This window comes from Mustelus asterias, chromosome 23 (assembly GCF_964213995.1).
Source record: "Mustelus asterias chromosome 23, sMusAst1.hap1.1, whole genome shotgun sequence".
NCBI lineage: Eukaryota > Metazoa > Chordata > Chondrichthyes > Carcharhiniformes > Triakidae > Mustelus > Mustelus asterias.
This window is the reverse complement of record NC_135823.1, coordinates 20,966,618-20,988,539: the sequence shown is the minus strand read 5'-3', so window position 1 is coordinate 20,988,539 and position 21,922 is coordinate 20,966,618. Positions and strand designations below refer to the sequence as shown.

Below are 21,922 nucleotides of genomic sequence, written 5' to 3'. Positions count from 1 at the left end.
GCTATGATATAGTCCGTGCTCAGCAGCGACATAGGAAGTGTCAGATGGTTATACCTAATCCAACTTCTCACATTCCACACCAGTTTAAAGTTTTAAAGTTTATTTCTTACTGTCACAAGTAGGCTTACATTAACACTGCAATGTTACGGGAAAATCCCCTCGTCGTCACACTCCAGCGCCTGTTTGGGTACACTGAGGGAGAATTTAGCATGGCCAATGCACCTAACCAGCACGTCTTTCAGACTGTGGGAGGAAACCGGAGCACCCGGAGGAAACGCAGACACGGGGAAAACGTGCAGACTCCGCACAGACAGTGACCCAAGCTGGGAATCGAACCCAGGTCCCCGGTGCTGTGAGGTAGCAGTGCTAACCACCGTGCCACCCCATTGTAAACTGTGAGGAGGAGGACAGTGTAGAATTTCAAAAGGATATAAACAAGTTTATAGGGTGGACAGATAGATGACAGATGGAGAAGTGTGAGGTGATACATTTTGATGGGAAGAACATGGAGAGGCAATAGAAAATAAGGGGTACAATTCTTAAAGGGATGCAGGAGCAAAGGACCTGGGTGTATATGTAAAATGGAGATGATTGAAGGTAGCAGGACAGGTGGAGAGAGCAGTTAATAAAGCATATAGTATTCTGGGCTTTATTAATAGGGGCAGAGAGTACAAGAACAAGGAGGTTATTCTGAATTTATATAACTCACTAGTTAAACCTCAGCTGGAGTATCGTGTACAGTTCTGGGTACCACACTATAGGAAGGGTGTGAGCACATTGGAGAGAGCACAACAGAGGTTCACAAAAATGGTTCCAAGCATGAGAAACTTCAGTTATGAGGATAGATTGGAGAGATTGGGACTGTTCTCCTTGGAGAGAAGAAAGCTAAGAGGAAATTTGATAGAGATGTTCAAAATCATGAGGGGGATGGACAGAGTAGATAGGGAGAAACTGTTCCCGCTCGTAAATGGATCAAGAATGAGAGAGCACAGATTTAAAGTGATTTGCAAAAGAAGCAAATGTGATGTGAGAAAAAATCTTTTCATACAACGAGTGGTTGGCGTCTGGAATGCTCTGCTTGGAAGTGTGGTGGAGGCAGGTTCAACTGAGGAATTCGAGAGAGCATTAGGTGATTATTTGAATAGAAACAACGTGCAAGGGGTACGGGGAAATGGTAGGGGAAACGGCACTGAGTCATGAAGCTCGTTTGGAGGCACGATGGGCCGAATAGCCTCCCTCTGTGATTCTGAAGAATCAGCCAGCAGAATAATTATTCAGGTCTTGGCATGAATCAGGGTTTCTCCATAGGCATTAGCCACCTATTGAAGCAACTAAGGTCTGGTGACCTCTGTTTGCAGATACAAATGTGTGGGCATGTGGCCAAGGTTAACTCTGTTTCTCTCTCCACAGATGCTGCCAGACTCGCTGAGTGTTTCCAGCATGTGCTGCTTTTATTTCGCATTTTCAACATCTGCAGTATTTTTGCTTCTATATTTTGCAGATCCACGAGCCTAAACAAATCAGCCTTTTGAATGTGTGTTTTATCCAAACTGATAGGTCACAATCTGTGTCAGAAGATACCCAACCTGCTGTGATGATTCTGGCCATCTTAGTGTGCAGAATAATCTGGAATGTGAGATTTCCTTCCTAGAAATTGGATGGCAAACTCTTCAGTGACTGAAGTGGCATTCCAAGTCTCCTGTTGATTCATCTATCCAGACTGCACGACCATTCCTCTGCAAAAATCGGATGGATTCTAGTTCCAATCCTTTGATCACATTCCAAAACATGTTGTGAATGAAGAATGAATGAAAAAAGTGCGGAAGGAGGATATTCAGCCCATCAAGTCAGCACTGACCCTCCAAAAGAACATCTAACCCAGGCCTGCTCCTCTGCGCCCCCTGCCCTATCTCCGTAACCGCCCCCCCCCCCCCCCAACCTATCCCTGGCTCTTCAGTCGTTCCCATTAACACTTTCTGCTATGTCACCTTTTGCTGCTAAGGGATGGACTCTTCATCCCTTGATGGCACCATTAACACTCCCCTTTGACTTATATCAATGATAAATTTATCAATATCTCCTTTACCCCAAGCTATCCCAGTCTTCTATTCTGCCCCACCTCCTCTGCCCCCTTTCCCACGACTCTGTACATAATCCACTTTGGTAGCAAAAATGGGAAGGCAGATTACTATCTGAATGACTATAAATTGAGAAAGGAGAATGAGCAATGAGACCCGGGCATCCTTGTACACCAGTCACTCAAGGTAAGCATGGAGGTGCAGCAGGCAGTAAAGAAGGTAAATGGTATGTTCATAGAATCTCCTACAGTGCAGAAGGAGGCTATTTGCCTCATCGTGTCCGCACCGACTTTCTGACAGAGTATCTTACCCAGGTCCACCACCCTGCGCTATCTCATGTCTAATCCATCTAAACTACACATCTTGGGACACTAAGGGACAATTTAGCATGGCCAAACAACCTAACCCACACATCTTTGGAGCGTGGGAGGAAACCAGAGCACTCGGAGGAAACCCACGCAGACATGGGGAGAACATGCAGACTCCACACAGACAGTGACCTGAGGCCGGAATTGAACCCGGGTCCCTGGCGCTGTGAGGCAGCAGTGCTAACCACTGTGCCACAGTGCCAATGGCCTTCATTGCAAGAGAATTCAAGTACAGGAGCAGGGATGGCTTGATGCAATTATATAGAACCTTGGTGAGGCCACACCTGGAGTTTTGTTGCAGTTTTGGTCTCTTCCTCTGAGGAAAGATGTTCTTGCTCTATAGAGAATGCAGAGAATATTTATCAGACTGATTCCTGGGATGGCATATGAGGAGAGATTGAGTTGGTTAGGATTGTGTCCGGTGCAATTCAGAAAAATGAAAGGGGATCTCATAAAAACCTATAAAATTCTAACAGGACTAGACAGGGGAGATATAAAAAGGATTTTCCTGATGCCGGGGCTTTCCAGAAGCAGGGATCACAGTCTGAAGATACAGGACAGAGATGGGGAGAAATTTCTTCACCCAGAGAGTGGTGAGCCTGTGGAATTCGCTACACAGAAAGCAGTTGAAGCCAAAAGATTGTATGTTTTCAAGAAGCAGTTAGATATAGCTCTTGAGGCAAATGGGATCAAAGGGTATGGGGGGTGGGGGGGGTGGAGGCGGGACCAGGCTATTGAGTTGGATGATCAGCCATGATCGTAATGAATAGCAGAGCAGGCTCGAAGGGCCGAATGGCCTCCTCCTGCTCCTATTTTCTGTGTTTCCACTTTTAGATCTGTAGATGGGTCATTTAGAGTGGAAATGTTAACTCTGTTTCTCCCTCCACAGATGCTGCCAGACCCGCTGAGTATTTCCTGAATTTTCCATTTTTATTTCAGATTTTCAGCATCTGCAGTATTTTGCTTCTATTCCTCTTTCAAGAACTTCCCTTTATGCGCACGAGTCTTTGTAGACCAGTTCGCCCATCGCAGGCCTAATTGTCCACTAGTAAAAAATAGAAGTCAACATGAGAAAATGCCGAATTAAAAGAAAAATGGCCTAAATAAAGTGAAATAAATGGAAGATAGCCATGAAGAAAGTGTGCACTGTGTGACAATCGTCTCCTGTTGTTTGCACATGGGTGCTACTTGTTGTAAAATGTAATTCCTGATCGCTGTCCACATCCACTTTCAAGTGCTGTAAGTGGACAAATTTTATTTGATCTGATTTATTATTGTCACATGTATTAGTTTACAGTGAAAAGTATTGTTTCTTGCACTCAATACAGACAAAGCATACCGTTCATAGAGTACATAGGGGAGAAGGAAAGGAGAGGGTGCAGAATTTAGTGTTACAGTCACAGCTAAGGCGTAGAGAAAGATCAACTTAATACATTGTTCTTGCTTCATTGTTTTAGAAGCATAAAATCCCACATTGCAGAAGGAAACCATTTGGCCCATCAAGTCTACACCAACTCTCTGACAGAGTATCTTCCCCAGGCCCATCACCCCACTTTATTCCCGTAACTCTACGCATTTCCCCTGGGTAATTCCCCTAATCAGATCTTGGGACAGTAAGGGGCAATTTAGCATGGCCAATCCACCTAACCTAACCATCTTTAGAGTGTGGGAAGAAACCGGAGCATCCAAAGGAAACCCACGCGGACACGGGGAGAACGTCCAAACTCCACACATACAGACCCGAGGCCCGAATCGAACCCGGGTCCCTGGCACTATGAGGCAGCAGTGCTAACCCACTGTGCCACCATGCCGCCCAATTTCTCCAGTAAATGTTTCATAAGTAACTTTATGAAAACCGTAGACTTTTTGCCTTTGATGTCAAATTTTAGGATGGCTAAAACCTATCAGATTGACCACCATTGTATATTTGTGTTTCACGAGGGTGGCGTGGGACAGAAATCCACAGAACTTTACCGGGCTGGTATTGACTTGCAGGGAAATGGCAGAATGAAGATCCAAAAGGCAGCGGAGTGAGGGGTGGAATGGTGATTCAATGTGACAAGCGGAAAGGGGCCCTTTGGAAACAAACCTAAGAGCCCGGCAGCACATTGTAGACAAAATACAAGGAGAACAAAAGATCCAGAACCAAGCACTTTAGCTTAATAATCAGCCCAGCTACAGTCAGAGCTGAATCAAAATCCCACAGATAAAGCCAAGCAGATTGCCCCAGATTTATTGAAGCTAGCTGCCACAAAACATGCAGAAAGAACTCAACTAAAATAGATACAGCACCATGGCAGAGAGGCAACGAGGGAAGAAAAAGCACAACTCAGAGCTATTAATGGATAGGAAAATATCCAGCAATATATGCTTGACCGAAGAGGCAAAATCATGTCAATCCTTTTGGAATTAAATGCTAAATAAGACAGTTATTCCAGTCAGAAAAATTACTAATTAAAATGCTTCATATTTTGATGTAAGGAATGCTTATAGTGAAGGGCAGCACGGTGGCACAGACTCACATGGCTGTGTTTGCCTCTCTGTACAAGGGTCACGTGAGGACAAGATACTGAATAGTTTTGTTTGAGTAGTTTCACTGGTAGAAGATTCAGGTAACCAGTGAACACATATTAACCAAAGGAACCAGGGGAGAGTTGAGGAGAATTTGTTTCACGCAGTGAGTTTTTTTTTATTAGTGTCACAAGTAGGCTTACATTAACACTGCAATGAAGTTACTGTGAAAATCCCCTAGTCGCCACACTCCAGTGCCTATTTGGGTACACTGAGAGACAATTTAGCATGGCCAATCCACCTAGCCGTCTTTCAGACTGTGGGAGGAAACTGGAGTCCCCGGAGGAAACCCACGCAGACATGGGGAGAACGCGCAGACTCCACACAGACAGTAACCCAGGCTGGGAATTGAACCCGGGTCCCTGGTGCTGTGAGGCTGCAGTGCTAACCATCGTGCCACCCTGTCATTTGTCGCAAAGAGGAAAGGACCTAATCTAAAGCTTCGCTCTATAGTAAACCGAGGGGCTGGAATCTGTGTAAAATCCCTCAGCTGTATGGACCCGGCTGTGAAATGTATATTGTGATCACAAAATGTAAGTGTCCATGTGACATTGTGCCATATACCGTATGGAAACAAAATTGAACTGTATAGCATTTCATGTCATGTCAAATATTAATTGTTATATCATGTATTTAAAAGTTATGGATAAAGTATATTTTGTGGGAGAAAAAAATCAGATGGAAATGCACAATTGCAAATATATTATCTGCACAGTTTGACAATCGGGTGGCACGGTGGCACAGTGGTTAGCACTGCTGCCTCACAGCACCAGGGACCTTCAATTCCAGCCTCGGGTCACTGTCTATGTGGAGTTTGCAGGTCCCTTTTCACAGCACTAGCTGCAGTATTCTGGTGAGCATCCCAAAGCTTCTCACTGTGTTAGTAAATGAGTGTAAGACTGGCTGGGTGAATGTGTAGGCATGTACATTGCAGAGTAAAGGATTAAACATCGGAACCATACATGATGCTGATGTAAGATCACATGATTGAGCGATAGAGATCTGGGCTGGGATTTTCCACTCCCTCCATGGCGTGTTCTGTGGTGGCGGAGGTGGTCCCGCCAATGGCCAGCGGCGGGATTTTCCAGTCCCACCACTGTCAATGGGTTATTCCCGTTGTTGGCACCCTCCACCGCTGGGGAGCCCATGGCAGGGGGTGGGTCGCCATTGGCTGGACGGGAAGATCCCACCAGTGGGAAAGGCTGGAAAATCCCACCACTCAAAGTAAGAGTAATTCTAATCTCCAATATGTACATAACAACGGTAAATAAAGAATAAATGGCTTTAAGAAAGTATAATCTCAAACAGCTCACTATGAGAGAATAGACAAGCCCCAAAGAACACTGTCTACTCCCCAGCCACACAACAAAACATAAGTTGGCAGGGTAAGTGGGTGAGAGGGTAGGGTGGGTGAGAGGGTAGGGTGGGTGAGGTAAGTGGGAAAGAGGATGGGGTGGGTGTGATAAAGGGATAAGAGGGTAGGGTGGGTGTGATAAGGGGGTAGGGTGGGTGAGATGGATGAGGTAAGTGGGTGGGAGGGGGGGTTGGTGTGGTAGGTGGGTAAGGGAACAGAGTGGATGTGATAAGTGGTTAAGAGGATCGGGTGGGAGCTGGGTAGGGTGGCAAAATTGGATCAGTCCTGTAGGAGTCTGAGGGGGTGCATTGGGGAGAGAGTCAGCTGGTGGGGACTAGTTAGGTTGGTTGGAGGGTCAGCAGGGGGGAGTCGGGGTAGTCATGGTGAATGATTGTGGGGTCAGCTGTGTAGTTACTGAGGAGCTAGGTTAGGATTTCTCTGTCTAAACATTGTCAGTGGGGAATCTAACTCCGAGTTGGAGACTTTTTCGGAGAGTCCTGGGGAGCGGGGAAATTGCCCATCGGAAATTCAAACTTCCTGGCAATTCCCACCGAGTAAACGCATCAAGAATTTGGAGAGATCCTGAAGCATTTCTCCAGATCATGTATGTTTGGTCTCCAAATTGTCGGAGACCAGAAGATCAGGACAAATGTTCACATTTTTGGGTTTAACCAACATTTTTAACAATCATTGTTTAGGTGCTCTGATTTCAATGAGTTAATTATAGAATTAATCAGGCATTTTTTATATGCATTCGTGGGACATGGGCGTCGCTGGTTGGCCAGCATTTATTGCCCATTCCTAGTTGCCCGAGAGTCAGCCACATTGCTATGGCTCTGGAGTCACATGTAGGCCAGACCGGGTAAGGACGGCAAATTTCCTTTCCTAAAGGACATTAGCGAACCAGATGGGTTTTTCTGAAAATCGACAATGTTTTTATGGTCATCAGTAGATTCTTAATTCCAGATTTTTTTTTATTGAATTAAATTCATCTGCCGTGGCGAGATTCGAACCCGGGTCTCCAGGGCGGCACGGTGGTTAGCACAGCTGCTTCACAGCGCCACGGATCCGGGTTCGATTCCCGGCTTGGGTCACTGTCTGTGTGGAGTTTGCATGTTCTCCCCGGGTCTTATGTGGGTTTCCTCCGGGTGCTCCGGTTTCCTCCCACATTCTGAAAGACATGCTGGTGAGATGCATTGACCTGAACAGGCGCCGGACTGTGGTGACTCAGGGAATTTCACAGTAACTTCTTATGAGTAAAAAATAAACTTTGACTTTAGAACATTAGCTGAGTTTGTGGATCAATAGTCCAGCGATTATACCACTAGGTCATTGCCTCCCCTATTTATGCATTCTATATAATTTTTAGATCATAAAAATGTACATAAATCAAATTTTGAGTTCATTGTAAAATGAAACAAATATTTAGAGTCTTAATGGAAAATAAAATCATGATTCAAAGTTGAAGTTGCTTGGAAAAATGGTAAAATGGCAATCCCATCCAACAGAACAGAGGAAGCTGTACGTTTAACCAGAAAAAAACAAATGAAAGTGCACAAAATATTCTTTGCCGGATCTGCGACAGACAGTAATAACATGGATATTAGAGTAGCTCATTCCCAGGTAATAAATTAAATCTCACTGACATAAATCGCTGGGTGGGAAGTTGGCAAGCAAGAGCATTAGTGAAATATCTCTTGGAATGCTTTGTTACAAAATAGAAAAGGGAAAAAATCAACGGTGCGTGAAAATACAATTAACCTCATGAATTATTTACATTGGGAACAACGTTAAAAGTTGGATTCACGGCAGGCTTTAATAGGGAATTTTTTTTTAGTTTATTTATTAGTTACAAGTAAGCTAACATTAACACTGCAATGAAGTCACTGTGAAAATCCACTAATCGCCACATTCCGGTGCCTGTTTGGGTAGGGAGAATTTAGCATGGCCAATGCACCTAACCAGCACGTCTTTCAGACTGTGGGAGGAAACCGGAGCACCCGGAGGAAACCCATGCAGACATGGGGAGAACATGCAGACTCCGCACAGACAGTGACCCAAGCCAGGAATTGAACCCGGGTTCCTGGCGCTCTGATGCAGCAGTGCTATCCACTGTGCCATCGTTCCTAACTCTATGATTCCTACTGGCATTTGGTACAATACACAGGGCAGAATTTTCCAGCCAGACTCACCCCAAGGCCAGAAACTCCTCCCCAAGCTCAACGGACCTTTGCATGGTCTGCCCCCACCCACTACGATTCCCGTGTCGGGCGGGACCGGACAATTCCGCCCACAGTGTCTCAGGGATACATTTGTAAACACTTGTCCGTTTCCAAATGATAGCATTCAACAAGAAACAGTCCAAAATAAATTGACTAAATTATTGAACTCATTTTATATCTGATCGACTGGGAGCAGCAATTTCTCACAATTTTTATCATGCCGCTTAAATCAAAATTAAGGCCGGGGATTCTCCAACCTCGCCCATGGCTGGGATTCTCCAGTCCCGCTGCAGTGAATGGAGATTTGGCTGATTCTGACATCCATGACTAGGATTCTCCAGTCGCGCTGTAGTGAGTGGAGATTTGGCTGAGCGCCAAGTTCTCCTGTCTCGCTGGCAGTAGTGGCAGAACGAATGAGACCGGAGAATTCGGCCTAAATCTGTTAATTCCAAATTAAAGCTATTAAATGGATTGTTGTTCGACTGTGTTCATTATTGTCCCTTTTCTGCAAATGTTACTCATTGCTGTACAATTGGGAAGACACCCAAACCTTCTTTAATCTTTCCCTCATCTTCTCAACATTTGGCCCGCTGCCCTCTTGGCTGCCTTGAGATCTGTCTCCATAAATAAGAAGTGCTGGAGATTTGTGAGTTATTTGATCAAATCTACAGGACGCATGTCAAAGGGTGAAGCAAACAAAGTCAGTTTCCCTGAGGCTAAATCCATGAGACATCCCAACTAATATAGAATCATAGAATCCTATAGTACAGAAGGAGGCCATTCAGCCCATCGAGTCTGCACCGACAACAATCCCACCCAGGCCCTAACCCCGTGACCCCATGCATTTATCCTAGCTAGTCCCCCTGACACCAAGGGACAGTTTAGCATGATCAATCCACCTAACCCGCACATCTTTGGATATATCAGCCAGCAACAGATGATAATTGTACACTGATGTTAGATACCTGAGTGGACGGGTCACTGATGATTACCAAACGTGATGTTCAATTATTCTATTTATTTCCCCTGAGTGGTTTGCTAGGCCATTTCAGAGGGCATTTAAGAGCCAGCCACATTGCTGTGGGCCTGGAGTCATATGTAGACCAGACCAGGTAAGGACGGCAGATTTCCTCCCTTAAAAGGACGTTAGTGAACCAGATGGGTCTTTACATCAATTGATGATAGATTCACGATCACCATTCTGAGACTGGCTTTCACTTTAATTGAATTTAAATTCCATCAGCTGTCATGGAGGGATTTGAATCCATGTCCCCAGGGCATTAAATTATGTCTAGTGACATTACACCACCATCTCCTCACAAATATAACAACTGATAAGAGATCTGGGGATAACATAGAGGAAAGTCCTTTCAAACTATTCGACAGGGTGTTAGTTTGATGCACTTTAAGACAAGACAGTACATCATGTGCTGTAATGAATTATTAACCACATAAAATAACCAACGAGCTAATATTTCCAAAATCGCAGCAATATTCAATGATATCAAACTTTGCTTGTTGGTTATAAAATGAGTTGAGTTAGGTAAAAGTGTTTCAAGACATGAATTAATTCAGAAGATTTTCCCCACAATGTCACTTGTCGTAGAACAAATTAATACCAATTAGGGTGAAAATATCAACTAATGTAGATGTAAAGTAAGTATATGTAATCTAGGGCCAGTTTGAAAATGCTAATTTAAATTGGCTGAATATGGCATGTTGACATTTGTTAAATTATTTGTAAAGAGTTAGGAACTAATTGTTACATCCGGGGTGCTGCATTTACTGATGCACAGCAGTCAGGCGCCAAGCAATGATGCATCAATCTTCTCAGCCTTTTGGCTAAAATCAAGCTCAAGATGGGACCTTTTATCAGCTTGCATCTTGTTTGTCTCTCTTGTAGGGACCATGAATTGGATTCAATTTGAATTTGGTTTTTGGAGCGGGTAAGGAGATGGATTCAGTCTAACCCGGTCCAATCTCCGCATTAGCTTTGCAACTGAAAGAATAGAGTAAAAGATTTTTGAGAAAGTATCAGTCTAGCAGGCACATGGAGATCTGCAAGAAATATACTTGATGAAACTCCAGCAGTCTGTGTCTAACTGTGTGATTTCTGGGAACCAGAAGACAGAACATTTATTTAAGAAGCCCCTTCTTAAAAAGATGGATTGAGGATAGTTAAAGTCTTAATGAAATTTCCAGTCAAAACCTGCCTCAACCGTACCTGCTTCTGACTTTAATGAAGACAGGAAGGGGTGTGGGCAATAACTCGCATCAAAGAGGTGGGGTGCACTTTGAATATGTTGATGAGACTACGAGACTCATGGTCATTCAGATTTTGGAATTGAATTCAAAGTTAGGCTTCTCGAGTCTCCCCTGTCCCCGTGACCATCGATTCCCATTCCCCCATTGAATCTTGTCCCCCAAGTTTACAATCCTCCTCCCACCTCAATACTGCTCCAGCCTTGACCCCTCCACTCAGGCCTCTAATCTCCTCGAGGCCTCATCTCCATCTCCAGTTTGTTGGCAGGTCCCATTTCTATTTTTACTAGTGTAGGACTGAGGTGGGCCTTTCAAACAGCATGCCTTGGGTATCCAACGGTTCCTGTTGTTGCCTCCACACTTCCTCCCGGGTTGGGTGGCGTGATTCCAGCCCTCGCGCCCAACAATGAAGATCTCGCCTTGGCGGAATCTTTATGCTGAGGCGGGTAGGCCAAGCCTGGCAGATGCCCGACTGCTCACTACCAGCCTAGAATCATAAAATCCCTACAGTGCAGAAGGAGGCCATTCAGCCCATCAAGCCTGCACCGACAACAATCCCACCCTGCCCCCATCCCCACAACCCCATGTATTTACCCTGCTAATCCCCCTAACACTAAGGGGGAATTCAGCATGGCCAATCAACCTAACCCACACATCTTTGGACTGTGGGAGGAAAGTGGAAAGTTACCAGTTTGTAAGGCAGAGCTAGATAGATTCTTGCCTCACAAGGGGGTTAAAAGTTATCGGATATCATAGAATCCCTAAAGAAGCAGGCCATTCAGCCCATCGAGCCTGCACAGACCTCAATCCCATCTATTCCCGTAATCCCACGTATTTAACCTTCTAATCCCCCTGACAATAAGGGGCAATTTAGCATGGCCAATCAACCTGACCCGCACATCTTTGGACTGTGGGAGGAAACTGGAGCACCCGGAGGAAACTCACGCAGATACGGGGAGAACGTGAAACTCCACAAAGATGGTCACCCAAAGCCAGAATTGAACCCGGGTCCCTGGCGCTGTGAGGCAGCCGTGCTAACCACTGTGCCACATGGAGGGTGAAAATAGGCCTATGTGTCCTATCCATGAGGCATCAATTCTGACAATCCAGTACTTCTGGAGTCTCAGCCTTGATGTTAAACACAAAACTGACTGTGCGACTCGAGGCCAGAAATGTGAGCGCTACCAACCACGCTAACTTACGCAAGCATTCATTGTGCTGCCAAAGCACTAACACACTGTGAGCCACCTTGTTATGTTCTTCACTGATCAAGTTACATCTTGAAATTAATTACAATACAAAATCGCAATGCAATGGTGGCACAGTGATTAGCATTGCTGCCTCACAGCGCCAGGGACCCGGGTTTGATTCCCAGCTTGGGTCACTGTCTGTGTGGAGTTTGCACGTTCTCCCCGTATCTGCATGGGTTTCCTCCGGGTGCTTCAGTTTCCTCCCGCAGTAAAAGGTTAGGTTGATTGGCCATGATAAATTGACCCTTAGGGCAGAATTTTCACATCCCACCTGCCATGGGAATCGTAACAGGTGGGGTGGGTGGACCATGCAAAGGTCCATTAACCTCGGGCAGGAGTTTACGGTCTTGGGATGAGCGCGGCTGGAAAATCTCGCCCTTAGTGCCAGGGGGATTAGTAGGGTAAGTACAAAGAACAAAGAACAAAGAAAATTATAGCACAGGAACAGGCCCTTCAGCCCTCCAAGCCTGCACCGACCATGCTGCCCGACTGAACTAAAACCCCCTACCCTTCCGGGAACCACATCCTCTATTTCCATGCTATTCATGTATTTGTCAAGATGCCTCTTAAAAGTCACTACCGTATCCACTTCCACTACCTCCCCTGGCAACGAGTTCCAGGCACCCACTACTCTCTGTGTAAAAAATATGGCTTGTACATCTCTTTTAAACCTTGCTCCTCGCACCTTAAACCTGTGCCCCCTAGTAATTGACTCTTCCACCCTGGGAAAAAGCTTCTGACTATCCACTCTGTCCATGCCTCTCATAATCTTGTAGACTTCTATCAGGTTGCCCCTCAACCTCCGTCATTCTAGTGAGAACGAACCAAGTTTCTCCAACCTCTCCTCAGAGCTGATGCCCTCCATATCAGGCAACATCCTGGTAAATCTTTTCTGTACCCTCTCCAAAGCCTCCCCATCCTTCTGGTTGTGTGGCGACCAGAATTGAACACTATATTCCAAGTGCGGCCTAACTAAGGTTCTAAGTACGTGGGGTTACGGGGATAGGGCATGGGCAGGATTGTTGTTGGTGCAGTCTTGATGGGCCAAATGGCCTCCTTCTCCGCTGTCGGGATTCTATGATTCTAATTTTTAATCCTAAAATTAATGAATTCTTCCATCATTTCATGCGAACAATTCTATTCTGACAATTTAAATTTAATTAATCTTGTAACGGTAGTAAATCACTAGAATCTTCATGTTTAAAGGTTCCCTTCCATATTGGAACATCCTTTCAGCAAACCATAATTCAATTAAATTGACTTCACGAGAATAATGAGGTAATATTGAAAAATATTCATCTTTGGAAGGATATATAGATGTTGGAACTCAGTCAGAAAAACAAATATTAAAGAACGTGTGGTGACTACAGGTTATTCTTAGCTTATTTCAACATTTGAATGTTCATTGGTCTAATTACTAATCTAGGTCACAATATCACTTTTATTTCGCGATCCTGTATTATTATTATTATTCAGTCACAGCTTTCATTGTAGTTGGCATGAATGTGTGAAGTAGATTTTAACATAATGAGACTAATTGATCAAAAATAACACATTACATCTTCACCTTTTGTAGATAACGATATTGCCATTTTATGTTGTCGCAGTTATTGTGATACTCGTGACTGGTCTTGCAACAATATCATCCTCAATTGACATCGTCACAAGTTCTTAAACAATGAATATTCACTGATTATTTTCCAGTGTTTTCCTGGCGCTGCAACGTTGGAAAATGAATAGAATCAGAATTCCTTTAAACCTGATGCTAAACCTACATAGAATCCCTACAGTACAGAAGGAGGCCATTCAGCCCATTGAGTCTATACCGACCACAACCCCAACCAGGCCCTAACCCCGTAACTCCACACATTTACCCTGCTAATCCCCCTGACACTAGGGTCAATTTAGCATGGCCAATCAACCTAGCCCACACATCTTTCGAACTGTGCGAGGAAACTGGAGCACCCGGAGGAAACCCACTCAGACACGGTGAGAAACTCCACACAGACAGTGACCCGAAGCTGGAGTTGAACCTGGGACCCTGGTGCCGTGAGGCAGCAGTGCTAACCACTGTGCCACCATGCCGCCCGTGCACAATAAACAAACGGGACTGACATAAAACCAGAACGGAAAATGCTGGGAAATCTCAGCAGGTCTGACAGCATCTGTGGAGAGAGAATAGAGCCAACGTTTTGCGTCTGGATGACCCATTGTCAGAGCTGACGTAACTTTCCATGAATTTAATACTAAATAGTTCATTGCAAATGGAACTCTGAAGAGAAAAATGTTTGATTGAAGCATAAAATTTTCCGCCCTTATTCAATCCTTAATATGGTTACAACCAAAACAATATCACTTAGGGTGAAGTTTAATGTCTTCTCTGAGAAATCTCAAACTTTAAGGATATATATATATTATTTAATTACCTTAACCTGTCCATTCACACACCTGTTCTCAACAGCTAACCTTAAACTACTCCATCATTCTCACTTCTTAGTTAACTCATAGTCCCAACTCTATCTTGGTTGGAGACGCCTATGTATCTCTGAGGAATGTGTTATCAATAAAAACATTGGTTATTTTGTGACTCTTCAATCCGATAAACAAACGGTGTTTGTGGTTGTCCGGGCAATCAACCATCTTGTCCAGGCAAGGGGCCTTAGTCCAGGAGTTAATGCTGATAGAACTTCATCATTAAGCTTCCTTTGTTCACTCCAGCAACAGAGATGACATTCAACACCTGCCCCGTTCCCTCATATCCCCTGGTGAAAACATTGATGCAAAGTTATCAGGTTCCTTTGACCATTTTACACCAATCAATGAGGGAGACATAATCCAGGCTGTCACAACTGGAACCATTGCAGGAGAGGTCCCATGTCAGCCTCACAGCAGTGCCAAAAACTCCTTCAATTAAATCAAAGAGTGGGATCTCTTAATGAGCCAATTGACACCTGCCTCTGATTGGTCAGCAGCTGAAGGTGGGTGGGACTTGCTGCTCCAGGGTCCTGAATCCCAGGAAAGCCCCAAAGTGGAATGAAAATACTATTTAAGTATCCAAAGTGGACACGACACCGTCGGATCTTCCCCATGGAACTGATGTGTGTTCCCTGCTGATTCTCCAACCAGTGGGTGAGACCTCCATTGGACTGATTAAATTTCACCCTAACCTATTCTACCCTGGGAGATAAGGTGTCATGGTAATATTGATGGATTAGTAATCTGGAGCGCTTGGCTAATCCTCTGGGAGCACGAGTTCAAATCCCATCGCGACTGCCAGTGCAATTTAAATGCTGGCCGGAATTCTTCAACCTCGCCCGCGGCTGGGATTCTCCACTCCCGCTGCAGCGAATGGAATTTTGGCTGACCGCCAAATTCTCCATTCTCGCTGTCAGCGGGGGTGGGGTGAACAACATCAGAGGATTTGGCCTCTATTAATAAAATCTGGAATTAAATGGCAACCATGAAATTATCACCGATTGTTGTAAAACCCATCTGGTTCACTAATGTTTCCTTGAGAGAAGCAAATCAGTTATCCTCACCTGGTCTGGCCTACGTGGGATTCCAGACCCACAGTAAGGCGGTTGACCCTTAACTAGCCTCTGAAATGGCCTCATGAGTCTCTCAGTTAAAGGGCAATTAAGAACAGGCACTAAGTTCTGGCCTTGCCAATGAAGCCCACATCCCAACGAAAGAATAAATAACAATTCCTCGTAAACAAATATCACAAAGATGTTTCAACATACCTAAGTCCAAAGATGTGTGGGTTAGGTTGATTGGCCATGCTAAGTTGACTCTAGTGTCAGGGGGATTAGCAGGGTAAATGGGTTACGGGAATAGGGCCTGGGTAGGATTGTGGTCGGTACTGCCTCAATGGGCCAAATGGCCTCCTTCTGCACTGTAGGGATTTTATGATTCTAAATTCCCAGTAGACTCTGACATATCTTCATCTCCAAATTCCTAATATGAGATATGGAATTATCCCATACAAGCTTTTCCCTATGGAGTTTCTAGGCAGCTTAACCAGGTGGTTTCGCTGTAGCTCAGTTGTATAAATAGGAGCAGTTTGTAAAAATGAAGAGAGATACTATTTGAATTGTCCTCACACAGTCAGAATGAAAACAGTTGGAATGGAGAACTCGGTTTACACTCTGTTCCTACCAATCTCAGATTTCACTGGACTGGGTTTTTTTAAATTGCTTATTATTGTCACAAGTAGGCTTTAACACTGCAATGAAGTTACTGTGAAAATCCTCTAGTCGCCACACTCCGGCACCCGTTCAGATACTGAGGGAGAATTTAGCATGGCCAATGCACCCTAACCAGCACGTCTTTCAGACTGTGGGAGGAAACCGGAACACCCAGAGGAAATCCACGCAGGCACAGGGAGAACGTGAAGACTCTGCACAGACAGGGACCCAAGCCAGGAATCAAACCTGGGTCCCTGGTGCTGTGAAGCAGCAGTGCTAACCACTGTGCCACATTGCCGCTCCAAGCGAGGTGATAAATAAGGCGCCTGTTGAACTCCTATCTAAATGTTAATCGGGGGCCTATGGTATCAATATGATCCTGATGCTATTTTAACTGGAGCTTGAATGGGAAAGCAGCTCTGGCATTTCCACAAGGATGAAGTAGATTGTCAAAGGGACACTCAGCTTTTAAGTGTTAGAGTTACCTATAGTGAGCCCAAAGGAGCAGGGGCATTGTCCCAGGCCTGACAAGCCTCCATTGCCCCCGCCTCCCTCTCTCCTCCCATGAAACCCACCTGAAGCCACCCCCCCCCCCCCTCCCCCCCCCCAATACCAACCTCTTAATTGCAAGCTGACTGGGATCTAAAGAATGCCTTCCTTCCCTATTGGCACCTGTTAAGTGCCTTCTTCCAGGAAGAAGGTTGATCGACTCTATTCAAATGAGGCCCTGAAGTTAAAATTCCCCACGGCTGCAGGAGATGTGAGCATTCACCTCTATTTGTGAAGGTTTCTGGGGGTGACCAGAGAGACCGAGGGTGAATTTGGAAAAGTGGCAAAGGAATGAAACTTTAAATTATCCACATTGTTCAAGGTGTGAATCCCGCAGACAGAAATTTTAAATAAGTCAATTTTGAGATTGGTCACTGAGTGCAAATTCACTACAATTTCACTACAAAAAGATCTTACTTTTTATAAATTCAAAGTTGCAGTCCCGTTATTGAAGCCCATAAAACAAAAATATCGCATTAACAAGGAGAATTTGCCACATGCCACTGAGGGATAATCACCAAAGGTGGATAGTGGCAGAGTGGTTAGCACTGCTGCCTCACAGCGCCAGAGACCCGGGCACAATTCCGGCCTCAGGTCACTGTCTGTGTGGAGTTTGCACATTCTCCCCGTGTTTGCGTGGGTTTCCTCCGGGTGCTCCAGTTTCCTCCCACACTCCAAAGTTGTGCAGCTTAGGTGCATTGGGCATGGTAAATTGCCCATTAGCGTCCCAAGATGTGTGTAGGTTAGGTGGATTGGCCATGCTAAATTGTCCCTTATTGTCCAAACATGTGTAGGTTAGGTGGATTGGCCATGCTAAATTGCCCCTTAGTGTCCAAAGATGTGCAGGTTAGGTGGATTGGCCTTGGTAAATGTGTGGGTTACAGGGATAAAGCTGGGTGCGATACTCTTTCAGAGAGCCAGTGTACACTTGATGGGTCGGATGCACTGTAGGGATTTTATGGTTCTAGGTAGGCAAGTAGCACAACAGCCTTCCATCAGAGTGACAGAATCTGCAGACTGAAGTGAGCGACTATAACACTTGTTCCCTTTTCTTTTGCAGAAACATTGATCAGTCTTCAGGTTGTAAATGATGGCAGACTTCAGGAGCAAGGAGCCGGATCATGAAATGGTGTCAGCCCCCTCCTGCTCTCCACCGGTACCCAAAGCGCAAGACAAGATGCACCAGCTGCCCCTGGCCTCCCAGGGTAAAGGGATAGTCATCCACTTAACCTCTCCCACCAGAAGCGGGGAGTGGGAGAGTTCGGAGAGAGTTGATCTGACCCATTCGATGGTGAGGGAGGATGATAGAATGATGACAGCAGTAGATGAGGAAAAGGATGTTCCTTATCCTGAGGAATGCTTAAACATTCCAGCTTCATCCCTACCTTCCTCCCCTTCTATTTCGGGATTTTTAGGTGAATTCTTTTTCCCGACAGTGTCCTCCCCTTTACCATCTTCAGTAAACTCCTGCAGTTCCTCAGAGACCACGCCTCTGATTAGCCTGGTTAAATCTCTGTCCACGGAAATCGAATCCCGAGAGACGTCCTCCCTGAGGCCAAAACCGTTGTTGAACCTGGTCAAGTCTATCTCCACTGAAATTTCACGCCACGAACCAGAGGTCACCCAGTCAAAATCGGACTCCAAGCTAAACCTGTACCTTTGGCGCCAACTAACTCAGCCCAGGGGAAGAAATGGAGATTCCAAAACCGCCCCACCGTCGCCACTGCTCTCACCCACGGAGAGCAAAATTAGTTTCTTCAAAGTTCCCGAGGTGGAAGCCAAGCTGGAAGACACGAAAAGGAAGTTCTCCGAGGCTATACAGGAGCCATTCAATATGCTAAGCAAGATCATTGGAGATGAAAGCAGTGGAAGTCCCAAATCTAAAACATCCCAATCCAATACTTGTAGCACTGACTCCTCCTGTGCCCCTGGCTCTGAAGAATGCAGCAATGATTTATATAGTAAGAGCAGAAGGTCTGGCTTTGATAAGTTCAGAATGGAGATACTGAAATCAGAAAAGAAAGAGAGCGATAGGTCATCCAACGCAGAGACTTCCCCTGGGCGACATTGGAAAGAAAAGCAGAAGAAGCAATGTCTGTCCTTTACGCAGGTCTTTGGGGACGACAAGCCAAGGTATGAGATCTGTTCAGATGGAGATGTGCTGCAGATTGTAGAAGCAGGGCCCAGCGAAGACAGCACATTGTGTGGACAAGAAGCCACGTACTCCTACTCCAGACGAGCCTTCGCTCCATCCCAACCTCCTCCGAAAGTGCCGAGTAAAACTCTGATGTGTTTTATCACTCTCGCCTATAGCTATTTCGTATTGCCGTTGCCATCGTTCTTCTCCGGCCTCTGCCTTGGACTTACCTGTGGATTTTTGATGGGCCTGCTAATCATCTCACTGCAGACACCACGGGCCTCGCAACCCATCCATGTTATCCGCCTGGCTAATGAAAATCTGCAATTGGATAACATCATCAGGGAACCCCAGGATCCTGAAATTGTGAAGGTAAAGCGTCATAATTCTTCTGATGTGGCGGCGGACTTAATACTTTGTAAGCGATCCTCTGAAGCGTTATAGAATCATAGAATCCTACAGTGCAGAAGGAGGCCATTAGGCCCATCGAATCTGCACCCACTACAATCCCACCCAGGCTCTAACCCCATAACCCCATACATTTATCCTAGCTAGTCCCCCTGACACTAAGGGGCAATTGAGCATGGCCAATCCACCTAACCCGCACATCTGTGGGCTGTGGGAGGAAACTGGAGCACCTGAAGGAAACCCACACAGACACGAGGAGAATATGCAAACTCCACACAGTCAGTGACCCAAGCCGGGAATCAAACCTGGGTCCCTGGCGCTGTGAGGCAGTAATGCCAACCACTGTGCCACCGGGCTGCCCCGATGGTTGGATTTTATTCAGTTTCTTTATTGGGGAAACATTTTAAATATTAGACATGACAATTTAATCACAATATTGTGAAAACGTATCTCATTAAATGGCAATAATGAAGCATTTTGTCCCCCACTCATGATATATTGTAAAGGCATTGGTTAGCTCAGTTGGCTAGAGCCTGGTGCGGAATAATATCAAGGTGGTGGTGATGGAGTGGTACCTTTCTTGGACTAGTAATCCAGAGGCCCAGGCCCAGGTTCGAACCCCACCACGGTAGATGGTGAAATTTGAATTCAATAAAACATCTGGAATTAAAAGTCTAACCATGAACCCATTGTTGGAAAACCCCATCTGGTTCACTGATGCCCTTTAGGGAAGGAAATCTGCTGTCCTTACCTGGTCTGGCCTACATGTGACTCCAGACTTTGAATAATGGCCTCTGAAATTTCCTAGCAAACCACTCAGCTCGGAGCAATTAGGGATGGGCAATAAGTGGTGGCCTAGAGAGTTCAATGGAAGGACAAGTTGAGAGACTTGTTCAGTGTATTCTGGATATTCCTTTCACTGTATAATCTGGAAAAAAATTAGGCCGAATATAAAGAAGTATTAGCGCACTGCAAGAATCACTAGATGTTTAGAGTATAGAAAAAGGCCATTCAGCCCATTATCTATGTTCGACTTAGAGCAATCCAGGCTGATCCCACCTTCTCCCCCTACTTTATTGTCTTCCTGGGGTTTAAATATGTATTCCATTTCCCCTTAAAAGATGTAATGATCTCCACCGTTGTTCATTCCTGTGAAAAGGCATTCCCTGTTAGCAGCTAAGCATGCCTCTTTCAGTGAAATTATTGAATCTTCAGCTATAAGGAGATGGGCAGGAGGTGGCTTTTGTTACCCGTCACTCAGGCTTGTATGGGGAAGGAAGTTTCAGTGGTTCCTGCAGTCGGGGATGTCTGGGATGGGAAAGGCCCATATTTTCCTTCTGGGGCCTGAAGAAGCACCAGTTGCTGTTCCTAAAGTTAAAAATCTCAACATAACTTCAATTCTTTTCACCTGTCAGGACAGATGCATCCATTTACCTGTACAGACCAAGTCGCTGCCGGGGTCTATATCAGCCCCTGATTAGCACTAGTGAAGGAGGGCACTGCTAGCTTTGGCCAAGCATTTTAGCTGTCTATCCAGAAGCCTCACTTAAATTTGAAAATGGCAATATTCTGGCAACATTTCAGCTAGTTAGCGTTGTGAGATCCCACTTCTTGGTTGTTACTGGTTAAGGAATGAATGTGGTAACGTAGATATGTCTGAACAGTGACTGGTTTATTGGGGATAAACGTAACTATAGACAACAAAAACAGAAAATGCTGGAAAACCTCATCAGTCTGGCAGCATCTGTGGAGCGAGAATAGAACCAACGTTTCCAGTCTGGATGCCGGTCACTCAGACTCGAAACGTTGGTTCTATTCTCTCCCCACAGATGCTGTCAGACCTGCTGAGATTTTCCAGCTTTTTCAGTTTATGTTTCAGATTCCAGCAACGGCAGGATTTTGTTTTTATCTGACTATAAACAGATGTACATGACTAGGTGTTACTGAGTCTAAGCCATGGGCATTCTTCTTTTTTGACCCTTTGTCACATATCTCTTACATGATCAGATTGGTGGTACTGTTTTGCCCGTCCGACATGTTTGTTCAGCTTTGAACAGCCTCATATTACCTGTGCCCAAGGCTACATATCAGGCAGCCAGAGTTAAACTCTTTGCATCCCCAGCCCACATCCAGACACAGACCTAAACTGCCAAATGTTGAAAATGTCTGCCTTGTTGTCAGGAGTTTAATGTATCCTGTTGTAAGTCCTTGTTGCTTGTAATACTACATTTCAATTGTTAATGCTTTAAACTTTGATCTTGTTTTGCTGGGCAGGCTATATTAACTCTTCCATCGAAGATTTAATCAGTTATGCAATTATAGGGTCCTAAGGGGTGGCACAGTGCACTGCTGCCTAACAGCGCCAGGGATTCAGGTTCGATTCCGGCCTGGGGTCACTGTCTGTGTGGAGTCTGCACATTCTCCTCGTGTCTGCGTGGGTTTCCTCCGGGTGCTCCAGTTTCCTCTCACACTGCAAAGATGTGCAGGTTAGGTGGACTGGCCATGCTAAATTGCCCCTTAGTGTCTAAATACATAA

The 21,922-nt window shown here is 45.2% G+C and overlaps 1 protein-coding gene across 2 annotated transcripts in view; it reads left to right on the top strand.

Annotated features, from left to right (window-relative positions):
• The window catches only part of tex2l (testis expressed 2, like), a 109,107-nt gene that overhangs the window by 30,683 nt on the left and 56,502 nt on the right, over positions 1-21,922 (top strand). Inside the window, exons 2-3 of one of the 2 annotated variants that reach the window (XM_078240088.1) lie at positions 3,386-3,685; positions 17,902-19,350. In XM_078240088.1, coding sequence (XP_078096214.1) covers positions 17,929-19,350 — 1,422 coding nt within the window. In that variant the 5' untranslated portion in view covers positions 3,386-3,685; positions 17,902-17,928. The remainder of the gene's footprint in view (positions 1-3,385; positions 3,686-17,901; positions 19,351-21,922) is intronic. The other variant, XM_078240089.1, reaches the window with a different exon arrangement.